General features: G+C 50.2%; 1 protein-coding gene across 1 annotated transcript; it reads right to left on the reverse strand.

Annotated features, from left to right (window-relative positions):
* Positions 1–7,557: 7,557 nt before the first annotated feature.
* On the reverse strand, positions 7,558–21,539 carry LOC135173316 (purpurin). Its single transcript, XM_064140128.1, has 5 exons — positions 21,423–21,539; positions 17,290–17,426; positions 13,528–13,640; positions 11,017–11,229; positions 7,558–7,734 (listed from the first exon to the last, which is right to left on the reverse strand). Exons 1-5 carry the CDS (start codon positions 21,537–21,539, stop codon positions 7,724–7,726), a joined length of 591 nt encoding a protein of 196 aa, XP_063996198.1. The 3' UTR covers positions 7,558–7,723.
* Between the last annotated feature and the right edge of the window lie 1,100 nt (positions 21,540–22,639).

Raw genomic sequence — 22,639 nt, forward strand, 5'->3', positions numbered from 1 at the left:
TCATCCAACCTGGCCTTCAACACCTCCATGCTGGGAGCCGCCACAGCCTCCCTGGGCAACCTGTGCCAGTGTCTCACCACCCTCAATGTAAAGAACTTCTTCCTAACATCCACTTTCAATCTCCCCTCTGCCAGTTCAAACCCATTTCTCCTCATCCTGTCATTACAAGACCTTGTCAATCGTCCCTCCCCAGTCTTCCTGTATGCACCTTTCAGATCCTGGAAGGCTACTCCAAGGTCTCCCTAAAGCCTTCTCTTCCCCAGGCTGTCGTGCCCCAACTCTCATAGCCTGTCAAAGCTAAAGTAGGCACTTGGATGCATAGATTGGCTCAGTTACCAAAGCTCAGGCTGAACTGGTCTAACACAACATCGTGTCTTAGTGTCAGAGCTCGGGACTTGCAGTGTCCTTGCTGGGAGGAAGCTCACTGGCATGTGAAGGATAATATCCTTGCAGGGTTCCTCTGCCAGCCCTAGAGGACCTTCTGAGGACAAAACAACAGTGCTTTTCATTTGTAAGCAGATTTTTTTCTTTCCTCTTGTTAGTGGAAAGTTTGTGTAGCGCAGATTATGTCGTGGGACCTACACACACACACACACTTTTAGGCCAGGAATAATAAATTAGTTCACTCAAACAACAGGCAGAAGTGTGCCAGCCCCTACACATACCCAGGGTGCTTTACTCTGAATTCAGTGGAGTAACAAGAGAAGTGCAAATTCTTTTGCATCTCCAGCAGTCAGTGTTGAGAAATGAGTGTGAGCTAACTGCCATCTGTGTATTAACCCACCAGATCTTGTGATGTGGTCCTGATGGAAACAAGTTCCCTCAGTTCCTCCAAGAACAGGGCAGATTCCTGAGTCATGTGTAACTCCATACTGTATTTCCCCCAGAATCACCACTATCACCCTACAAACCCAAATCACAGAATCACAGAATGTCAGGGGCTGGAAGGGACCTCCAAAGCTTATCCAGTCCAACCCTCCCTGCCAGGGCAGGATTACCTATACCAGATCACACAGGAACACTTCCAGGTGGGTTTTGAATATTTCCAGAGAGGGAGACTCCACAACCCCCCTGGGCAGCCTGTTCCAGCCTTCTGTCAACGTCACAGTGAAGAAATTCCTCCTCATGTTTACATGGAACTTCCTATGCCTCAGCTTCCACCCATTGCCCCTTGTCCTGTCACTGGGCATCACCCAGCAGAGCCTGGCTCCAGCCTCCTGGCACTCACCCTGCACACGTTGATAATCATTGATGAGGTCACCTCTCAGTCTCCTCTCCAAGCAGCACAGCCCCAGCTCCCTCAGGCTCTCCTCATAACAGAGATGTTCCATTCCCTTCATCATCTCTGTGGCTCTGTGCTGGACTCTCTCAAGCACTTCCATGTCCCTTTTGAACTGGAGGGGGGCCAGAACTGGACACAATACTGCAGATGTGGCCTCCCCAGGACAGAGTAGAGGGGCAGTAGAACCTCTCTCAACCACACTTCTTCTAATACACCCCAGAATGGCATAGCACTGTATGGATGAGGAAGGATTTCACTGCCTAGCTCATCTTGGACAGATGTATTAAGTACTATAAGGCTGCACTTGCTCGTGCATATGGACCCTTCCTGCTAGAATTCACATCTGCTCTCGTCATACAGTTATTACAACCACAGAGATTAAAAATCCCACTCCTCTGGTCTGAATGCCCTGACCAAAGGCCAGGTGAGCCTTGTCTAATCACTTGTGATACAAGTCCTAAGTTCACAGATCTCCACCCCAATACTTCCTCTCAGAAGAGGAGCGCACATGGTGAACAGTGCCCTGACCTTGCACTTAGTCCAGCACAGGAGGCTGATACTACACAATAGTCCCAATCTGTGTGGAAGTGTGCATTGCCTGCTGATGCTTTTCTGTTTCTGTCCTTAGCTTTGAAAGGTAGTTCACTGTACTGTCCCCCATCAGGTTAGCTGTGCCTAGACCACAGGAGCATGGAACACCTTTATTTCACAGTATCACACAGTATCACAGTATCATCAGGGTTGGAAGAGACCTCACAGATCATCAAGTCCAACCCTTTACCACAGAGCTCAAGGCCAGACCATGGCACCAAGTGCCACGTCCAATCCTGCCTTGAACAGCTCCAGGGATGGCGACTCCACCACCTCCCCGGGCAGCCCATTCCAGTGCCCAATGACTCTCTCAGTGAAGAACTTTCTCCTCACCTCCAGCCTAAATCTCCCCTGGCGTAGCCTGAGGCTGTGTCCTCTTGTTCTGGTGCTGGCCACCTGAGAGAAGAGAGCAACCTCCTCCTGGCCACAACCACCCCTCAGGTAACTGTAGACAGCAATAAGGTCTCCCCTGAGCCTCCTCTTCTCCAGGCTAACCAATCCCAGCTCCCTCAGCCTCTCCTTGTAGGGCTGTTCTCAAGGCCTCTCCCCAGCCTCGTCGCCCTTCTCTGGACATGCTCAAGCATCTCAATGTCCCTCCTAAACTGGGGGGCCCAGAACTGAACACAGTACTCAAGGTGTGGTCTAAGCAGTGCAGAGTACAGGGGCAGAATGACCTCCCTGCTCCTGCTGACCACACCATTCCTGATGCAGGCCAGGATGCCACTGGCTCTCTTGGCCACCTGGGCACACTGCTGGCTCATGTTCAGGCAGGTATCAATCAGCACCCCCAGATCCCTCTCTGTTTGGCTGCTCTCCAGCCACTCCGACCCCAGCCTGTATCTCTCCATGGGGTTGCTGTGGCCAAAGTGCAGCACCCTGCACTTGGAGCTATTGAATGCCATCCCCTTGGACTCTGCCCATCTGTCCAGGCGGTCAAGGTCCCGCTGCAGAGCCCTTCTGCCCTCCAACCCAGTCACATCTGCCCCCAGCTTGGTGTCATCTGCAAACTTGCTGATGACTGACTCTATGCCCTCATCCAGATCATCTATGAAGATGTTAAAGAGGATGGGGCCCAGCACAGATCCCTGAGGGACACCACTAGTGACAGCCGCCAGCTGGATGTGGCACCATTCACCACCACTCTCTGGGCTCTGCCCTCCAGCCAGTTCCTAACCCAGCACAGAGTGTTGCCATCCAAGCCATGGGCTGACAGCTTAGCCAGCAGTTTGCTGTGGGGGACAGTGTCGAAGGCCTTGCTGAAGTCCAGACAGACCACATCCACAGGCCTCCCCACATCCACCAAGCGGCTCACCTGATCATAAAAGGAGATCAGGTTGGAGAGGCAGGATCTGCCCTTCCTAAACCCATGCTGGCTGGACCTGAGCCCTTTGCCATCCCTCAGGTGCGCTCTTATCACCCCCAAGAGAACCTGCTCCATCAGTTTCCCTGGCACTGAGGTCAGGCTGACAGGTCTGTAGTTCCCAGGTTCCTCCATCCGACCCTTCTTGTGGATGGGGACCACGTTGGGCAGTTTCCAGTCTCCTGGGACCTCTCCGGTGAGCCAGGACTGCTGGAAAATGATGGAGAGTGGCTTGGCCAGCTCAGCTGCCAGCTCTCTCAGCACCCTGGGATGGATCCCATCTGGTCCCATGGACTTGTGGGTGCCCAGATGGCTCAGCAGGTCCTGAACTAATTCTTCATGAATTTCCAGGGGAACACACTGCTCCCCGACCCCATCCCCCAGTTCAAGAGGTCACTTGCCCTGAACTCCTCCCTCCTTACTATTGAAAACTGAGTGCCTTAGGAGTCCCACATGGAAATCTTAGGAAACACAAGCCTTGAGATAGTTCTCTGCATCCTTGGAAGTCTCTGGCCTTGGGAAAGAGTCTTTTAGCTAGTGCTTTTTGTATGCTCTTGATGCTGTAGGACAGTAATTGGATACTGCAGCTCAGACTCTGCTAGCATCTCTCAGGAGCTGTTTTGCAGTGCAGTGCTCCAAAGGTCCTCGCTCAGCCTCTTGTGCCCAGTACCTTTGGAAAGCCTCAGGAGTGGGGGCTGTTCAGCTTGTTAACCACTGAAGAGCTGTTTAACTGTTGGTTACCTTTCTGCTTGGTAAACCATAGCTCCCAAAAATTGGTGCTGCTGACAAACTGCAAGGCCCAGCTATGTGCTGGGCATGTTCTCTGCTGATACTTTTCTCATAGGAATATTATTTTACCAAAATCTGTAAGAAATGCATGTTAAAAATGCTGACTTGGGCTACTCTCTTCTTCCACAGGGAATTAATTGTGTGGATGCTATTGGTTCCCTCTGCCTATGGAATTCTTAGCTGTATGACCTGTTGGTTCTGTATCTTTCAGTTCTATACCTCTCAGATACTGGAGGCAGTGTGGAGTAAATTACTGCTTGTACCACTAGAAATGCAAATATCTGCTCATTTAAAGCAGCATTCCAGCGTTGAGAGCAGTATCTGCTTCATTGTGCTTGTGCCTTTGGCAGAGAGTTAGAAATACTCTCTGCAGACTTTTGAGGATTCAGAGGTACCAGAAATAACCTTTAGATATTAGCAAGCTGCAGGAATGACATTATCAGAGCCCCCTCTCAGAAGTGTCCTTCTAGAGAATTTCTTAGCTTGGTAATTTGTGCTAGTTTGAAGCTAGGTAGGATGTTTTGGTGAGAAGAACTAGAGTACAGGCTGTGAAAGGGAAACATTGGTGATGCCTATGTCACTCATAGACTTGCTGAGATGTATAGGAACTAAAATCACAACATAGATAACTCACTACTTCTGCTGCTGGGAAGCTCTGAGCTGCCTCTCTCTCTCAAACCTCTCTGACTAATCCACTTTGCTTCCTAACCCCCTGGCCGAACCTCCATTCTTCCTTGGGACTGGGGTAAGGCAGAGAGGGGTAGGGGGAAGGTGGAAGGGCAGTTGGGAGCCCCTCCTGGGGACTCAGGTTTCTGGGAGGGCTGTTGTGTTTCTGTATTACCTTTTACCTTGTATATTTCTGTCTATAACTGTATATATACTGTAAATGTCTGCTTGTACATTGTGCTAGCTGTAAATATAAACTTCATTCTTATTTCCAGAGCTGACTGAGTCTAGTCTGGGTGATTTCCAAAGTGTGGGGGGGCAGGGAACACCCAAACCATCACATCCTTTAAAAGCAGAAGTCGGTGGGAGAGGTACCTTTTGTATAGCACTGCCCTGCAGGCACCCACAAGTTTTGGTGCTCTGCGTGGCCTTGCCTATGTCCCCTGCCTACGTTCCCCATGCCCGTGGGCCACAGACTATCCTCAGCTCCCTGCAGCTCCAGGTACGTGCTCCCTAGGGAGTTTTACTGAAGGTAGCTCTGTCTCTGACCCTGCTCTTCACAGGATCACGAGATGTCAGGGCTTGGGAGAGACTCAAAGAGATCATTGAGTCCAACCCACCTGCCACAGCAGGACCATCCAATCTAGCTCAGGTCACACAGGAACACATTCAGACAGGTCTTGAAAGGCTCCGGAGAAGGAGACTCCACAACCTCTCTGGGCAGCCTGTGTCAGTGCTCTGTGACACTTACAGGAAAGAAGTTCCCCCTTGTGTTGAACTGGAACCTCCTGTGCTGCAGCTTCCATCCATTGCTCCTTGTCCTATCCCAGGGAGCAGTGAGCAGAGCCTGTCCCCCCACTCCTGACCCCCAGCCCTCAGATATTTGTAATCCAATCCCCTCTAAGTCTTCTCTTCACCAGATTAAACAGCCCCAGGTCTCTCAGCCTCTCCTCATCAGGCAGTGCTCCAGTCCCGTGATTGTTGTGCTAGCCCTTCCTTGGACTCTCTCCAGCAGATCCCTGACCCTCTTAAATTGGGAGGCTCAAAACTGAAGGCAATGTTCCAGGTGAGATCTTAGCAGGGCAGAGTAAAGGGGGAGGAGAACCTCCCTGGATCTGCTGGATATACTCTTCTTAATATACCCCAGGATCCCATTGTCCTTCTTGTCCACAAGGGCATACTGCAGTCCCATGGACCACTTGTTCCCCAGCAGCACCCCCAGGTCCCCCTGCACAGGGCTGCTCTCCAGCAGATCACCTCCTGACCTGTACTGGTAGTTTATTATTGCCTCCCAGGTGCAGGACTCTGCACTTGTCCTTGCTGAATCTCATTAGGTTCCTCTGTGCCCAGCTCTGTGCAGGTCTCACCGGATGGCCACACAGACTTCAACTGTATCAGCCAAGCCTCCCAGTTCTGTTTCTGGCTACAGTCACCTTGCAGTCATGCATGTGCCCTGCCCTGTGCTTACTGCCCTCAATAGCTGGGTGGACTTCCCAGTTGAACCCCAAACCTGCCTTATCACCATGCATTTGAGTGGCAATCTACACTGTCAGGGGACCTGTCCTTGTCACTGCTACTGCCCTGTTCCTTTGCTTCATGCTAAGGAAGGACACTGCTCTGCCTGTACAGGAGACATCTCTGGCTGTCACAGTATCACAGTATCACCAAGGTTGGAAGAGACCTCACAGATCATCAAGTCCAACCCTTTACCACAGAGCTCAAGGCTAGACCATGGCACCAAGTGCCACGTCCAATCTTGCCTTGAACAGCCCCAGGGACGGCGACTCCACCACCTCCCCGGGCAGCCCATTCCAGTGTCCAATGACTCTCTCAGTGAAGAACTTTCTCCTCACCTCCAGCCTAAATTTCCCCTGGTGCAGCCTGAGGCTGTGTCCTCTCCTTCTGGTGCTGGCCACCTGAGAGAAGAGAGCAACCTCCTCCTGGCCACAACCACCCCTCAGGTAGTTGTAGACAGCAATAAGGTCACCCCTGAGCCTCCTCTTCTCCAGGCTAACCAATCCCAGCTCCCTCAGCCTCTCCTCGTAGGGCTGTGCTCAAGGCCTGTCACCAGCCTCGTCGCCCTTCTCTGGACACACTCAAGCATCTCAATGTCCCTCCTAAACTGGGGGGCCCAGAACTGAACACAGGACTCAAGGTGTGGCCTAACCAGTGCAGAGTACAGGGGCAGAATGACCTCCCTGCTCCTGCTGACCACACCATTCCTGATGCAGGCCAGGATGCCACTGGCTCTCTTGGCCACCTGGGCACACTGCTGGCTCATGTTCAGGTGGGTATCAATCAGCACCCCCAGATCCCTCTCTGTCCGGCTGCTCTCCAGCCACTCCGACCCCAGCCTGTATCTCTGCATGGGGTTGTTGTGGCCAAAGTGCAGCACCCTGCACTTGGAGCTATTGAATGCCATCCCCTTGGACTCTGCCCATCTGTCCAGGCGGTCAAGGTCCTGCTGCAGAGCCCTTCTGCCCTCCAACCCAGCCACATCTGCCCCCAGCTTGGTGTCATCTGCAAACTTGCTGATGACTGACTCCATGCCCTCATCCAGATCTTCTATGAAGATGTTAAAGAGGATGGGGCCCAGCACTGATCCCTGAGGGACACCACTAGTGACAGCTGCCAGCTGGATGTGGCACCATTCACCACCACTCTCTGGGTCCGGCCCTCCAGCCAGTTCCTAACTGGAACCTCCCCTTGGTGAACAACTCTGCTCTTCCTGCTCCTGGGCAGGACAGCAGGTAACAAAAGCAGCTGCAGAGTTGTTTTGGGTTGTTTTGTTTTTTAAAAACATTTATTGACAAATGCCACTTGAGGTATTCCCTTGAAAATTCCAATATCAATTCTGTATTGCACATGGTTTATGAAGGGAAAAAAACAACATCTTCACGTGTTTTTTTTTTTTTTTAGAGTGGGGGGCTAGGGAGACACACTAGTTCATACTACCATTTTTTATTAACTGAGTGGCAACTTCAAGACCGTGAGGTCTGGTCTCTGTGCTTCTGGATCTGATCAGAACTGTACTTCTAGCAGGCCCCTGGAATGAAAGAAAAGTAAACTTTAGTCCATGTGAGTACATTTGTGAAGTGCTTCAACAAGCCTTTGAGTCTCCAATGAAGCTGTAGTAACAACCTCTCTAGGGTACTTCTGAATTGCAGCACAAAATGAGAGTGAAAGGGGGTGCAAAATCTGCTGTTTGCATTGGTCTGTCTCTCTTGGCATAGCATTTGTGCAGTCTTTGGTACCCCAATGAGCTAGGAGTTAGAACAAGGGGACACAGTCTCAAGTTGTGCTGGGGTAGGTATAGGCTGGATGTTAGGAGGAAGTTGTTGCCAGAGAGAGTGATTGGCATTGGAATGGGCTGCCCAGGGAGGTGGTGGAGGCACTGTCCTGAAGGTGTTCAAGAAAAGCCTGGATGAGGCACTTAGTGCCATGGTCTAGTTGACTGGCTAGGGCTGGGTGCTAGGTTGGAGTGGATGATCTTGGAGGTCTCTTTCAACCTGGTTGATTCTATGATTCTATGATTCTATGAGCACCCAGGCAAGACTCTCCCAAAAAACAATGAGAGGCACATCAGCACCTGTTCTGTAGTGAGACTTTGGCTCATGCAACAGAGGTTTTAGCTGCTGTTTCTTGTCTAGCAGTGCAGAACATGTGTAACTGTGGCAATCTCCCTTTCATATCCTCAGACCTGGCTTAGCAGAGGATCAATCTCCAAGCAAGGCAGTGTGTGTGTAAAGGGTGTGGGCAGTCTGTTATCCACAAAAGAGAATTTCTACCTCCATCATAGACCTAAAAGTTTAGGCAGTCTATGAGCTAGAAGACAGTTCCTGTGCCTCCAGAAAAAAAAGTTAAGGTTCTTTTAAGATGGGCTTTAGATGCATGTTCTGTAGATGTATGTGATGCAGCTGCTGACTGCCACAGCTAGCAAGCACAGTCAGAACTACTACTAGAGTCTCCTGTCTCTGCTACTCAAACCTCTCAGAACACAAATCGAGGTGGAACACAAACCCTATGAGGAGAGGCTGAGTGAGCTGGGGTTGTTTAGCCTGCAGAAGAGGAGGCTCTGGGGTGACCTTATTGCTGCCTACAACTACCTGAAGGGAGGCTGTAGGCAGGTGGGGTTGGTCTTTTCTCCCAGACAACCAGCAACAGAACAAGGGGACACAGTCTCAAGTTGTGCTGGGGAAAGTGTAGGCTGGATGTTAGGAGGAAGTTCTTCACAGAGATAGTGATTGGCATTGGAATGGGCTGCCCAGGGAGGTGGTGGAGGCACTGTCCCTGGAGGTGTTGAAGCAAAGCCTGGATGAGGCACTTAGTGCCATGGTCTAGTTGACTGGAGAGGGCTGGGTGCTAGGTTGTAGTGGATGATCTTGGAGGTCTCTTCCAACCTGGTTGATTCTATGATTCTATGATTCTAACTGAGAAGAGTGAGGCTGCTCCTTCCTGGAGGCAGCTTCTCCTGCTTTCCAAAAGGACAGCACACAGACCTAAGTTAAGATGCTGTTACCTGTTTGGCCAAGGCAAGCATTTCTAGCAGCAGAAGCACCAGGTTGTTACACTGGTTCCTATCCTATCTGTTGGAGTAACAAAACTGGTGCTTCTTGGGTAATGTGCCAGTTTCAGCACATGGAATTCCCTAGGGGCAAACTTAGGGCTGTGATCCACCCTGTAACAGGCTCTGTCCCTTGCATGGACTAACGTTTGTAGCTGTTTTCTTACTCAGTGAATGTATTTTCTCTCACTGAACCAAAGAGTTGATAAAAGAGTCCATCTTGGTTTGCCGCAGGTCAGTTAAGTGCGCAGCAAACGTGACAAGCTGCCAAGTGTTTGAAGGCTTCCAGGTTATCCCAGATCTCCCAGAAAAACTACAAAGATCAAGATCCATCCCAGGATGGACCTGGTTCTCCCCTGGATATTGTAATTATGTCACTCAATCCCATGAATCCTGCAAACACTTTAAGCAGCAAGGTCAATTTGTTCTCCTTTCTCTCTTTTCCTTCCATCTCTCCAGAGGGATCTTTATCTGGTATTGATGTAGGAGTACTCTATAGGCCATGGTCTTCAAGGCTGCTGCTGCAGTGTAATCCAGACAGTTTGGGGCCTAACTGGGAGACAATGGGAGAAAATGAGCACTGGGGTTTGGGTGGTTTTTGGTTTGCCTGAGAGGAAGCTTTTGGGGAAGTTCTTATGTATCCTGTATCTGTATTGGGTGTTAAGGATTCGTGTATGCCATGTGCTTTCCTGCACATCCTTCATAGAATCATAGAATCATAGAATCAACCAGGTTGGAAGAGACCTCCAAGATCATCCAGGCCAACCTAGCACCCAGCCCTAGCCAAGCAACTAGATCATGGCACTAAGTGCCTCAGCCAGGCTTTTCTTCAACACCTCCAGGGATGGTGCCTCCACCACCTCCCTGGGCAGCCCATTCCAATGCCAATCACTCTCTCTGCCAACAACTTCCTCCTAACATCCAACCTAGACCTCCCCAAGCACTACTTGAGACTGTGTCCCCTTGTTCTGTTGCTGGTTGCTTGGGAGAAGAGACCAACCCCACCTGCCTACAACCTCCCTTCAGGTAGTTGCAGACAGCAATGAGGTCACCCCTGAGCTTCCTCTTCTCCAGGCTAAACAGGCCCAGCTCCCTCAGCCTCTCCTCATAGGGTTTGTGCTCCAGGCCCCTTCACCAGCTTTGTTGCCCTTCTCTGGACACCTTCCAGCACCTCAACATCTCTCTTGAATTGAGGGGCCCAGAACTGGACACAGCACTCAAGGTGTGGCCTGACCAGTGCTGAGTACAGGGGAAGGAATAACCTCCCTTGTCCTGCTGGCCACACTGTTCCTGATGCAGGCCAGGATGCCATTTAGCCACCTGGGCACACTGCTGGCTCATCTTCAGCTACTCTCTATCAGTACCCCCAGGTCCCTTTCTTCCTGGCTGCTCTCCAGCCACTCAGTCCCCAGCCTGTAGTGCTGCTTGGGGTTGTTGTGGCCAAAGTGCAGAACCCTGCACTTGGCCTTGCTCAATCTCATCCCATTGGCCTCTGCCCACCCATCCAGCCTGTCCAGGTCCCTCTGCAGGGCTCTCCTACCCCCCAACAGATCAACACCTGCTCCTAGCTTGGTGCCATCTGCAAACTTACTGATGCTTAACTACAACCTCTCTGTATTTTCTTCTCCAGCTCAGTGAGAGAATTCCTGTTTTACTTCCCTCTTTCCTTAAAAAGAGCAAAGTAGGATAACCTCAGCCTGTCGCGTTCCTAAACAAGCCCCCTGCGGTGCCGCGTTAGCGAGCCCAGGAGCGAGCTGGCGGTACCTGACTGGAGCACGGGCTGGAACTGGCCAGACATGCAGATCTCCTCCTGCTTCTGGCGCACGATGCGCTGGATGGCTGGCGGGAGGCCGCGGGGGTTGCGCGAGAAGATGAGGGAGTAGCCATCGTCGCAGGAGCCGTCCTCCTTCAGGCTGCGGCAGGCGTAGGTGATGGCGTAGTTATCGTAGTCGGTGTCGATCACCCAGTAGTTGTCCCCTGGAACGTCACAGAATCACAGAATGGTTCAGGGTGGAAGGGACCTCAAAGATCAGCCAGTTCCAGTCCCCCACCATAGGCAGGGACACCTCCCACTAGAACAGGTTGCTCAAGGCCTTATCCAGCCTGGCCTTGAACACCTCCAGGCAGGGAGCAGCCACAACCTCCCTGGGCAACCTGTGCCAGTGTCTCACCACCCTCACTGCAAGGAACTTCTTCCTAACATCCAGTTTCAATCTCCCCTCTGCCAGCTTAAACCCATTCCTCCTCATCCTGTCATTACAAGACCTTGTCAATAGTCCCTCCCCAGCCTTCCTGTAGCCCCCTTCAGATATTGGAAGGCCACTCCAAGGTCTCCTCGCAGCCTTCTCTTCTCCAGGCTGCTCAGCCCCAACTCTCATAGCCTGTCCTCATAGCAGAGCTGCTGCAGTCCTCTGAGCATCTTTGTGGCCTCCTCTGGACTGGCTCCAACAGTTCCATGACCCTCTTGTGTTGGGGGCTGCAGAACTGCACACAGGACTCCAGGTGGGGTCTGAGGAGAGCAGAGCCAAGGGGCAGAATCCCCTCCCTTGCCCTGCTGGCCACACTGCTCCTGCTGCAGCCCAGCACAGGGTTGCTTTCTGGGCTGCATGTGCACATCAGAACACACCAGGTTGTCAGTGGCCAAAACAGAGAGGGGGCCCCTACACTTCAGCACATGGCAGGGATAGCTTCCCAAACGACCTACAGCCAGCTCCCATATCCATTTTATCTCCACATCGTGAAGTGAAGAGCTGGAACAGGCTGGCCAGGGGGTTTGTGGAGTCTCCCTCTCTGGAGGTATTTGAAACCCTCCTGGATGCATTCCTGTGTGATCACCTGGTATAGATGATCCTGCACTGCAGGGAGGTTGGACTGGATGAGCTTTGGAGGTCCTTTCCAGCCCCTGACATTCTGTGATTCTGTGACAAGAATAAGGCATCTTGTTCCTCATGATGCTCAGTGCAGTTCCACCCTTGGCTTATTAGGCTGAAAGCACTAGGAGGAGTAGGACTTTCCAGGTTTTCAGCAACAAAAAATTGCTTTCTGTTGTTGAGCTTTCTCACTCAAGCTTGGAGGAGCAGGGCACACATGGCATTTGGGCCATACAGGTCACATTTCTTACACAACAAGCCTCAGCAAAACATGCACCCTGCTTTCCAGCATGGCTCAGCTAAGTGTGTGGCTGCTCTGCCAGTACTGCATTGATGTACTCCTTCCTGACACATTACCAGACCAAGTTGTGCCCAGCTGCCACAGCTAGATCCTCACAGCTATGAGAGACTCTGGCACAAAGTATGGTGTATACAGGGTGCACAAGCAGCTTCTGAGAGGGGAATTTACATTTAACAGCTCCATTTTGTTTAGTTCAGCTGTAATCTCTGAGAAGAATTGAGCTTTGCTGCTGGAGTGCAGATCACAGAATCATAGAACCTTAGGAGACTGGACGGCACCTCCAGAGATCATCCAGCCCAACCACCCTGCCAAGCAGGATCCCCAAGGGTAGTTGGCACAGGAACACATCCAGACAGTTTTGAAAGTCTCCAGAGGAGACTCCACAACCTCTCTGGGCAACCTGCTCCAGGGCTCTGTCACCCTCATGGTAACTCTTTATGTTGAGTTGAAACCTTCTCTGTTGCAGTCTGTAGCTGTTGCTCCTTGGCTTATTGCTGCTGACCACCAAAAAGAGATTGGCCTCAGGCACTTGACCCCCACCCCTCAGATATTTGTACACATTGATCAGATCTGCTTTCAGTCTTCTCCAGACTAAGCAGCCCCAAGGCTCTCAGTCTGTTTTCATAGTAGAGATGCTCATGTCCCCCTAGTCATCCTCATGGCTCTCTGATGGACTCTTTCCATCAGGTCCCTGTCTCTCCTGAACTGGAGAGCCCAAAACTGGCCAAAGTATTCCAGCTGTGGTCTCACTGGAGCACAGATGTGGGCCTATGTCTTGTGTTCCAGTAGATATGAGGAGTACAAGGGTGATTCATCAACCCCAGTATTGTCCATTGCAGGGTTTGTGAGTTGTTGCTTTCCTACTTGGCCACTTGGCCATACCAACTATGTATGTGCATCCTCCTTGGAAATCTCTGGATCCTGCTCCATCTGTGGAGGTAAAAAGCACTCCACTAGATAACTCACTGCCCTAAAAAAGAGTACTTTGTCTCCACTTGGACCATTTTATGCTCAACTGTTTTTTTTGCTCAAATGCTGAAACAGACAAAATTGGGCAGCTCTAAGTTATTGAGCAGCACCAGGGGGCTGGAGAAGTTCACTCACCACCGCTGGAGAGGTAGCTGGCCAGGCCCTGGTAAGTCATGTACATTTTTGCTGGAGTTGTTGGGTCAGGCACTGTGTACTGAGCAGCCATGTCAGCACAGATCACCCAGAACCTGCAACGAGATCCAGGAGACTGAAGGTGAACCCCTGTGGCACAGGAGCTTCAAATGGGTGTCCTTCTCTTGGACAAGAACCAGGACATACTCATTTGGTTCAGCACATCTGCCTCAAGTAGATGTCATTTGCCATTGAGAGGGACTTGGTTTAGCATCAGACTTGGTAGAAGTTAGGTAATGGTTGGACTCAATGACAGTATCCCAGTATCATCAGGATTGGAAGAGACCTCACAGATCATCAAGTCCAACCCTTTACCACAGAGCTCAAGGCTAGACCATGGCACCAAGTGCCACGTCCAATCCTGCCTTGAGCAGCCCCAGGGACGATGACTCCACCACCTCCCCGGGCAGCCCATTCCAGTGTCCAATGACTCTCTCAGTGAAGAACTTTCTCCTCACCTTGACCACAAGAGGACCACAAATGGGGACCAGGGGGACTGTTACAGGTTGAGCCTCCAGGGCACTGGGAGGTGGTCTGGAACCTGAGCCTAGATCCCCCTGTCCCCTCCTGGGAGGTGATCTGGGACCTGAGCCCAGGTCCTCCTGTCCCCTCCTGGGAGGTGGTCTGGAACCTGACCTGCCCCCGCCAGATGCAAAGGTTAGCCCACTCCTACTTCCTGTCTGCAGCACTATAAAAGCAGTTGAACTTCTTCTCTGTCTCTCTGCCTGCCACTCCTGAAGAGTAAAACCTTCACTGCTCCAGCCCTCCACGTGGCCAGCCAAGCACGTGGTGAACCAGCTGCCGCCTGAATCTACCTCCATCCATTGTCATCCGTTTGGTTTAGAGTCATAGAGTCATCCAGGTTGGAAGAGTCCTCCAAGGTCATCCAGTCCAACCTATCACACAGCCCTAGCCAGTCAACCAGACCATGGCACTAAGTGCCTCATCCAGGCTTTTCTTCAACACCTCCAGGGACGGTGCCTCCACCACCTCCCTGGGCAACCCATTCCAATGCCAATCTCTCTCTCTGGCAACAACTTCCTCCTAACATCCAGCCCAGACCTCCCCTGGCACAACTTGAGACTGTGTCCCCTTGTTCTGTTGCTGGTTGCCTGGCAGAAAAGCCCAACCCCACCTGGCTACAGCCTCCCTTCAGGTAGTTGCAGACAGCAATGAGGTCACCCCTGAGCCTCCTCTTCTCCAGGCTAAACACCCCCAGCTGCCTCAGCCTCTCGTCACATGGCTGTGCTCCAGGCCCCTCACCACCCTCACCATTCTTTTGTATATATTTATTTTCTGTACCTGTTTTCCCTTCCCTCTGTAAACTCCCTCACCTTAAATACCCTTTATTTATTGTTAAGTTATATTTAACTTCCAAGATTGGTGCCAGGCTGTTTGCTGTGGCTGTTTCACCACTTTCTACTCTTTCTACCTAGTTCTTTTCTTTTCCAAGTGGGGAGAGGGGAGGCATCCTGCATTTAATTTTTGTTCTGTTGGACTTTGGGTCTAAACCAGAACAGGGACAAAGCCCCTCCTGCTGCAAGTGAAGGCAAGGTTGGTGACCACCAAGGAACATGTATTAACACAATTCTATGGGGACCTGAAAAGCCTGGATGAGGCACTTAATGCCATGGTCTAGTTGACTGGATAGGGCTGGTGGATAGGTTGGACTGGATGATCTTGGAGGTCTCTTCCAATCTGGTTGATTCTATGATTCTATTATTAAGCTGCATTCCAGAGTCCTTAGGGAATTGACTGGTGCAGTTGCCAAGCCACTCTTCCTGTATGAAAAGTCCTGGCAGCCAGGTGAAGTCCCTGGTGGCTGAAGAAGGGAAACATTGCAAGAGTAGAAAGGAGGGCCCTGAGAACTATCACCTTGTCTTTCTCACCTCATCATGGAACAGATCCTCTCTTAAGAGTTAACCCCTCCACGGGGGGTGGTCTGAACCTGTACCCAGGTGCAAAGGTTAGCCCCCTCCCCTATAAAAGCAGAGAAATGTCCTATCTCTCTCTCGCTGCTCTGCTTTCAACTAAGAGGCACCACCCTGCTTTGCCACATGGCCAGCCAACCACGTGGTGAACCAACCACCTCCTGAATCTACTTCCATCCCTTGCCATCCATCTGGGTTTGCATATATTCTGTATTTTGTTTCCTTCCCTAGACTTTTGTTGTAACTCTCTGTGCTAGTTTGAGCCTAGCTGGAATATTTTGGTGAGAGAAATTAGGTTATAGGCTGTGAAAAGGAAACAGTGGTGATGTCTACTTCACTCATAGGCTTGCTGAGATGTATAAAAACAAGAACATAAACGTAGATAACAGAGTCAGTGTGGGTCTCTGGGTGCTTGTACTTTTCTCCCTGTCCTGCTTTTCTGTGTAACTAACCTTTCTCATTCCTAACCCTCCTGACTGATCCTCCAAACTCACCTTGCACATAAGGCAAACTCTGGGATAAGGTAGAGGGGTGGGAAGAGGGTGGAAGGGTGGTTGGGAGCCCCTCCTGGGGACTCTGGTTTCTGGGAGGGCTGCTGTGTTTCTGTATTACTTTTTAACTTGTATATTTCTGTATATAGCTGTATACACTGTAAATATCTGCTTGTACATTGTGCTAAGCTGTAAATATAAAGCTTCATTCTTAATTTCCGTCTTGTCTGAGTCTAGTCTGGGTGATTTCATAAGAGTATGTGAGGGGGGTGTAAAACCCAAACCATCACACTCCCCTTACCTTAAGTAACCTTTATTTGTTGTTAAAAGTTTTCCTTATGACTTACAAATCAAAGCAAGACTATTCTTTGGGTGTTTTACCCCTTTCCAGTCTCTCTACCTAATTCTTTTCTTTCCAAAGCTGGGAGAGAGGGAGGCATCCTATATACATTATTGTTCTTTGGGTCTCTGGTGAGCTTAAACCAGGACACTCTCCTGGAAGCTCTGATAAGCCATGTAGATGACAGGGAGGTGAGATCTGGGACAGCCAACATGGCTTTGCTAGGGGCAAGTCGTGCCTTACCAACCTACTGGTTTTCTATGATGGAATGACTACTTCAGTGCTAAAGGGAAGGGCTATGATTTAATGGCCATGGTGGGGTAAGGTTGGAAGTTGTACTCAATGATTTTGGAGGTCTTTTCCAACCAGAACAGTTCTATGAATTCTGTTGTATCAGTCTGGACTTCTACAAGGACTTTTACACAGTCCCCCCCAACATCCTTCTCTCTGAGTTGGTGAAATAGAAATTCAATGGGTGGACTGTTTAGCTGATAAGGAATTGGCTGGATGGTTGTATCCAGAGAGTGGTGCTCTATGGCTTGAAGCCCAGAGGGAAAGCAGTGTCAAGTGGAGTCCCTCAGGGGTCCATACTGTTTAATATGTTTATCAGTGATACAGGCAGTGGGATCCAGTGCACCATCAGCAAGTGTGTAGATAACATCAAGCTGTGTGGTGCTGTCAATGTGCCAGAGTGACAGGATGACATCCAGAGGGACCTGGGCAAGCTGGAGAAGTGGGTGCAGGTGAACCGCATGAGGTTCAATGAGGCCAAGGGCAGGGGTCGTGCACCTGGGTCAGAAGAATCCCTCATCTCTGGCTTCTAATATGCTACCTTGATAAAGAAAACACAGTTGTGCTGGGTGCTCAGTACAGAGCACCTTCCACATCGTCCTTCTCTAGTATCTCCTGGCAAGACTTTGAGGTAGAAGTCAAAAGAGCTCACCCAAAAAGCTTCACTCGGCCTTTGGAAGATGCTGTCATTGTGCCATCTTCCTCCACGGTGTATTCAGCAGAGATGTTGTCCTGAAGGAAAAGGCCTTCTGGATCCTTCTTGGCCAGGGCATACCATTTACCTGCATACTGACATGAAAGAAAAGTCATATCTGGGTTAATTGGCGTGGCAAGTGTAGCACAAATGTGGTTTTGCAAACCAATTCAGCAAGGCCAAGTGTAAGGTCCTGCACCTGAGTTGGTGCAATCCCAAGCACAACTCCCAGCTGGGTGGTGAGTGGATGAATGCAGCCCTCAGAAAAAGGACCTGAGGGTCTGGGTTGGTGAAAAGCTCAACTATGAGCCTGCAGTGTGAGTGCAGCCATGTTCTGCATTGCAGCAAGAGCAGTGTGGCCAGCAGGACAAGGGAGAGGATTCTGCCCCTTTGCTCTGCTTTTCTCAGACCCCACCTGCAGTCCTGTGTGCAGTTCTGGAGCCCCCAACACAAGAGGGTCATGGAACTGTTGGAGCCAGTCCAGAGGAGGCCACGAAGACGGTCAGAGGGCTGCAGCAGCTCTGCTATGAGGACAGGCTATGAGAGTTGGGGCTGTGCAGCCTGGAGAAGAGAAGGCTTTGAGGAGACCTTGGAGTGGCCTTGCAGTATCTGAAGGAGGCTGCAGGAAGGCTGGGGAGGGATTATTGACAAGGTCTTGTAATGACAGGATGAGGAGGAATGGGTTTAAACTGGCAGAGGGGAGATTGAAACTGGATGTTAGGAAGAAGTTCCTTGCAATGCGGGTGGTGAGACACTGGCACAGGTTGCTCAGGGAGGTTGTGGCTGCTTCCTACCTGGAGGTGTTGAAGGCCAGGCTGGATGAGGCCTTGAGCAACCTGTTCTAGTGGGAGGTGTCCCTGCCTATGGTGGGGGGCTGGAACTGCATGATCTTTGAAGTCCCTTCCACCCTAAACCATTCTGTTAACTTAATGCCTTTCAAACTACACACTGGCTGCCCTTTGGAGAGCCTCTGAGTTTGGGCAGATGTGTAGCACACAGGTCCAGCTGACCTGCCTGGTGAACCCTTGCCTCTGTGCCAGGAGGAGTGGGTCTCCACCCTGGGGTAGCCCAAATTCCTTTCTTCTTGCCCCCCACTGCCGTGGGTTTGAGGGGGGAACAGCAGGAGATGCCTTTCCACACGTGGGCTGACCCATGTGGAAGCCCGCTCTGGAATCGGGCTGGTGGTTGGCTGGGTTTTCGTGCCTGGTATAAAATGGCCAATAGACACTTGGTCTAGGAGAGCTTAAATAGAGCAAGGGAGACCAGGAAGAGGTCCCCACCTTGACAGTTCCCATCTTGAGAGTTCCCCGTCTTGAACGAGCTCCTGACAGTGCCCGACAGGACAGGTTCCTGCCGTGGCTGGACCGTCCCCGCTTTTGGATGGCCCCTACCTTTTTGTATGGCTTTCAGTTTTACCCCGTCCCTGCTTTTGGATGGTTCTCCCCACTTTGGCACCCTTCTGTGCAAACTCTCAGGCTTGACAAGCCCTGGGGTCCTTTGAGAGAGCCACCAGTGGCATCCAGAATGGCCTCTCTTTGACCATATCAGCAGCCAACTCCCTGGCTGCCTCCTGAGCTGGGAAGATGCTCGCAGTTCGGCTCTCCCCTGCCACTGCAGAAGTTGGTAGCATCATTCTATGATCATCCCACTCGTGGAATAAGTGCTTGAGACATTTCCAAGTTTGGCAGCTCTGCCACTAGCCTCAGGCATCTGCTGTGTGGATCTGTACTATTGGATATTGCCTGCAGCATCAGGAGGCTGCTCTTGCAGGGGAAGGGATCACTGTCAAATGCCTATCTCACCTCCATGAGTAAGACTTGCTGTTCCCTTAATCTTCTGCTCAGCCTGATTGATAGTGGGGTAAAGCTGTGTTTATTGCTTAGCCTTTTCCATTTCCCGACTTCCTAAATCTCTAAATTTGTCTATAATACCCTTTTTTTTGAAGGAATTCCTGAGCAAACTGAATCTGTAAATAATCCAAACTAATTTTGTGTATAGTTTTGGGGTGAGGTTCCCAGAAAACCAAATAATTCTGGTTTTATAGTTCCTGGCTCAGGCAGGAACATAAATTCTCTGCCTCCACGACAGTGTCACAGCTCTGCACTTCCAAAAGTATGTACTCATTGTGTGAGATATTCCTGCCACTGTGACCCCATGCTGAAAACTTCTCCCATTCTGGGATGGTTTAGCTGCTAAGCCCAGGCACCCAGGGACAGAACAAGAGGACACAGCCTCAAACTGTGCCAGGGCAGGTTTGGGCTGGATGTTAGGAAGAAGTTCTACATGGAAAGAGTGATTGGCATTGGAATGGGCTGCCTGGGGAGGTGGTGGAGTCACTGTCCCTGGAGGTGATTAAGAGGAGGCTGGATGAGTGCCATGGGTTAGTGAATTAGAAGGTGTTAGTGATAGGTTGGACTCAATGATCTTAGAGGTCTTTTCCAGCCTGGTTAATTCTGTGATTCTAAGAGTCAGACAGGCTCTCTCTTGTCCCTGTTCTGACCTCTTCCTGTGGAGGGTGTCATCAACAATCCTAAGCTGCAGCCACAGACACCTGAGGCAGCTGTCTGGAGGCACTTCTATGGCTGCTGGAGGGCACAGCTGATCTCTGGTGCTGTCCATGCCCATGGCAGGGGCATTGGAACTAGATAATCCTTGTGGTCCCTTCCAACCCTGACTGATTCTATGGTTCTATAATGGTCTACCTGGTGAAGCAGAAAGCCATGACTCTGTGAAGAGGAAAAGATGTGCTGGAGAGGCTGGCAGCAGGGTAGGGGAGAAATGAGATTGAGGGGAAGGAGATTTCTAGGAAAAAAATGGGTCCCTGAAAACTTACAAGCAAAAACTAGTGAAATGAAAAGGAGGTCTGGACAGATTGTTGACAGACAGGGAGACCCCCAAAAGTTAACATTATTAGAAGGAATATTGAGGAAAACAGATCTTAAGATGCCTTAAATTTGGTTCTTCAGTGAGGCTAATTAGGTCCACTTGGCAAGTGACATGCGTGAGCCTGAAACAGAGTCTGTAATTCTCCAAACTGGGAGACTGAGGAAAGCTTATTAACACTTGAGTGTTCCCAAAGCTTTCCCCAGACATGGATTTGTTTCCAGCAAAGTCAGTCCTACGCAGTGGAAGTGCTGCTCCTACCTCAGCTGCAACTAGAAGTGATGTTTTCTTGAGGGACAGTCAAAGTAGGTACAGAGACACCTATCTGGACCTTTCCAGCACCAAGCTAGTCTGGATTTCCTCCTCAGAGACAGGCAGATAACTAAAATACTGTGTTTAAACAAGAGTCTCCCTCTGTTTGGCATATCCAGCTGGAGAAATTGTCAGCTTGCTGTGACTCCCAAGAATGGCTGGTGGTGGATAGCATCTGTTTGGCCTTTCTGCAGGTGGGGATCCAAACTGGTTCATTTGTGGGGCTCAAAGCTAAGGTCTTTATGGAGCTTTGAGCTAAGAGAAGAATATATCTGACTGGACAACACCCTTAACGTTGAAGGCTGATTTTGCCATAATGCTCAGGAGGTTAAACAGGAGTGAGAAAAGCAAACTACAGGAACAGCATCTAAGAGACTGCACACAAAAGAAGTTAACTTCTTGGTGAGGAATCTCTTTAGATTAACACAATCCATAACCCAGAAAACAAACAAACCTCAGGGGTGACCTCATTGCTTTCTACAACTACCTGAAGGGACATTGTAGCCAGGTGGGGGTTGGTCTCTTCTCCCAGGCAAGCAGCAATAGAACAACAGGGACACAGTCTCAAGTTGTGCTGGGGGAGGTCTAGGCTGGATGTTAGGAGGAAGTTATTGACAGAGAGAATGATTGGCATTGGAATGGGCTGCTCAGGGAGGTGGTGGAGTCACCATCCCTGGAGGTGTTGAAGCAAAGCCTGGATGAGGCACTTAGTGCCATGATCTGGTCTAGCTGACTGGATAGGGCTGGGTGCTAGGTTGGACTGGATGATCTTGGGGGTCTCTTCCAACCTGGTTGATTCTATGAAATTCTATGAAACCAGAACTGTTTATGTATGCAGCTACTTCACACATACTCTAACCATGCTATAACATCACACATACACTAACCATACTTACCCTTTTTGGATCAAAGTTGTCTTTCACAGAGAAAGACTCCACTGCACAGGTCTGAGCTAGGCTGTGTTCGACAGTAGAGAAGAGAGAGGCCAGGAGGAGGTACTGTGCGTAATTCATTCTGCAAGACAGAAGCAAGCATAAAGTTTTATTTCTTGCAGTAGATGAGGGGAGTTAGCCCTGTGCCTACTATTTTAGAAAGAGTTTCTTTTCCATGCCTGGGAGAGTGCCAGCTTCTCCACTGGGAAACCACTGGGTCACGGTGGTGTCTAAATCCCACTTAGCAGCAACAGCAATTAACCTTGCGACGAAATTCTGCTTGTCAGTAGTGTGTAACATTTTCACGTTATAAGTCATGCTAGGCTCTGGGTAGACTCTGGATCAGGTTGGTAAGAATTGAAAACAAGCAATATTTTATCAGTGTTTTTTGTTTGTTTGTTTGTTTCAATTCTTGTTTCCCCAAGAAGAACAATGTTATGATGAGCTCTTGTAAGGCAATGCAGGCTGTAAGGATGTCGTTTCGAACCGTTCAGCAGTTGAGTGTCCATTTGGCATGCAAGCTAGCAAAACTTTGTTCTTTACAAGCAGTTCTCAGCACCAAAACATTCTCTGCCTGGCTGCCTACTCTAATGGCAAAATATGCCTTGGTACTGTCTGCTCTCAAACCAATCCCTCTGTCAAAATGGTGTAAGTAATAGTCACTTTCCAGAGGCTTGATTTCTTATTGGCAAAATATGCCTTGGTACTGTCTGCTCTCAAACCAACCCCTCTGTCAAAATGATGTAAAGTAATATTCCGTTTCCAGAGGCTTGATTTGCCATTGGCAAAACAGCCACAATGTGGCCATGGCCTCATTTTTCTTCTCAGGTATCCTAGTTCATTAGTATTCCCACCTATTAGCAACCTGTTCTAGTGGGAGGAGTCCCTGCCTGTAGCAGGGGTTTGGAACTGAATGATCTTTGGGGTCCCTTCCAACCTATGATTCTATTCCATTTGTTTCTCAGGCTTTGAAGTAAGAGCACCTGCATATACATCCTTGCAGAGCACATGGCCCTGAATACCTGTTCTGATGACAAGATAAAACATCTACCTGAGCTTGCCTGCAGCATCCAAGCGGAGATACCAACCCAAGACCTCCCAGCTGCTGCTGCTGCAACGTGAGCTGCATTTCTTTGCTGCAAGCGACGCTAGTCTGGCCCACCTCTGCTGAAAAGAGACCT

Source organism: Pogoniulus pusillus, chromosome Z (assembly GCF_015220805.1).
Source record: "Pogoniulus pusillus isolate bPogPus1 chromosome Z, bPogPus1.pri, whole genome shotgun sequence".
NCBI lineage: Eukaryota > Metazoa > Chordata > Aves > Piciformes > Lybiidae > Pogoniulus > Pogoniulus pusillus.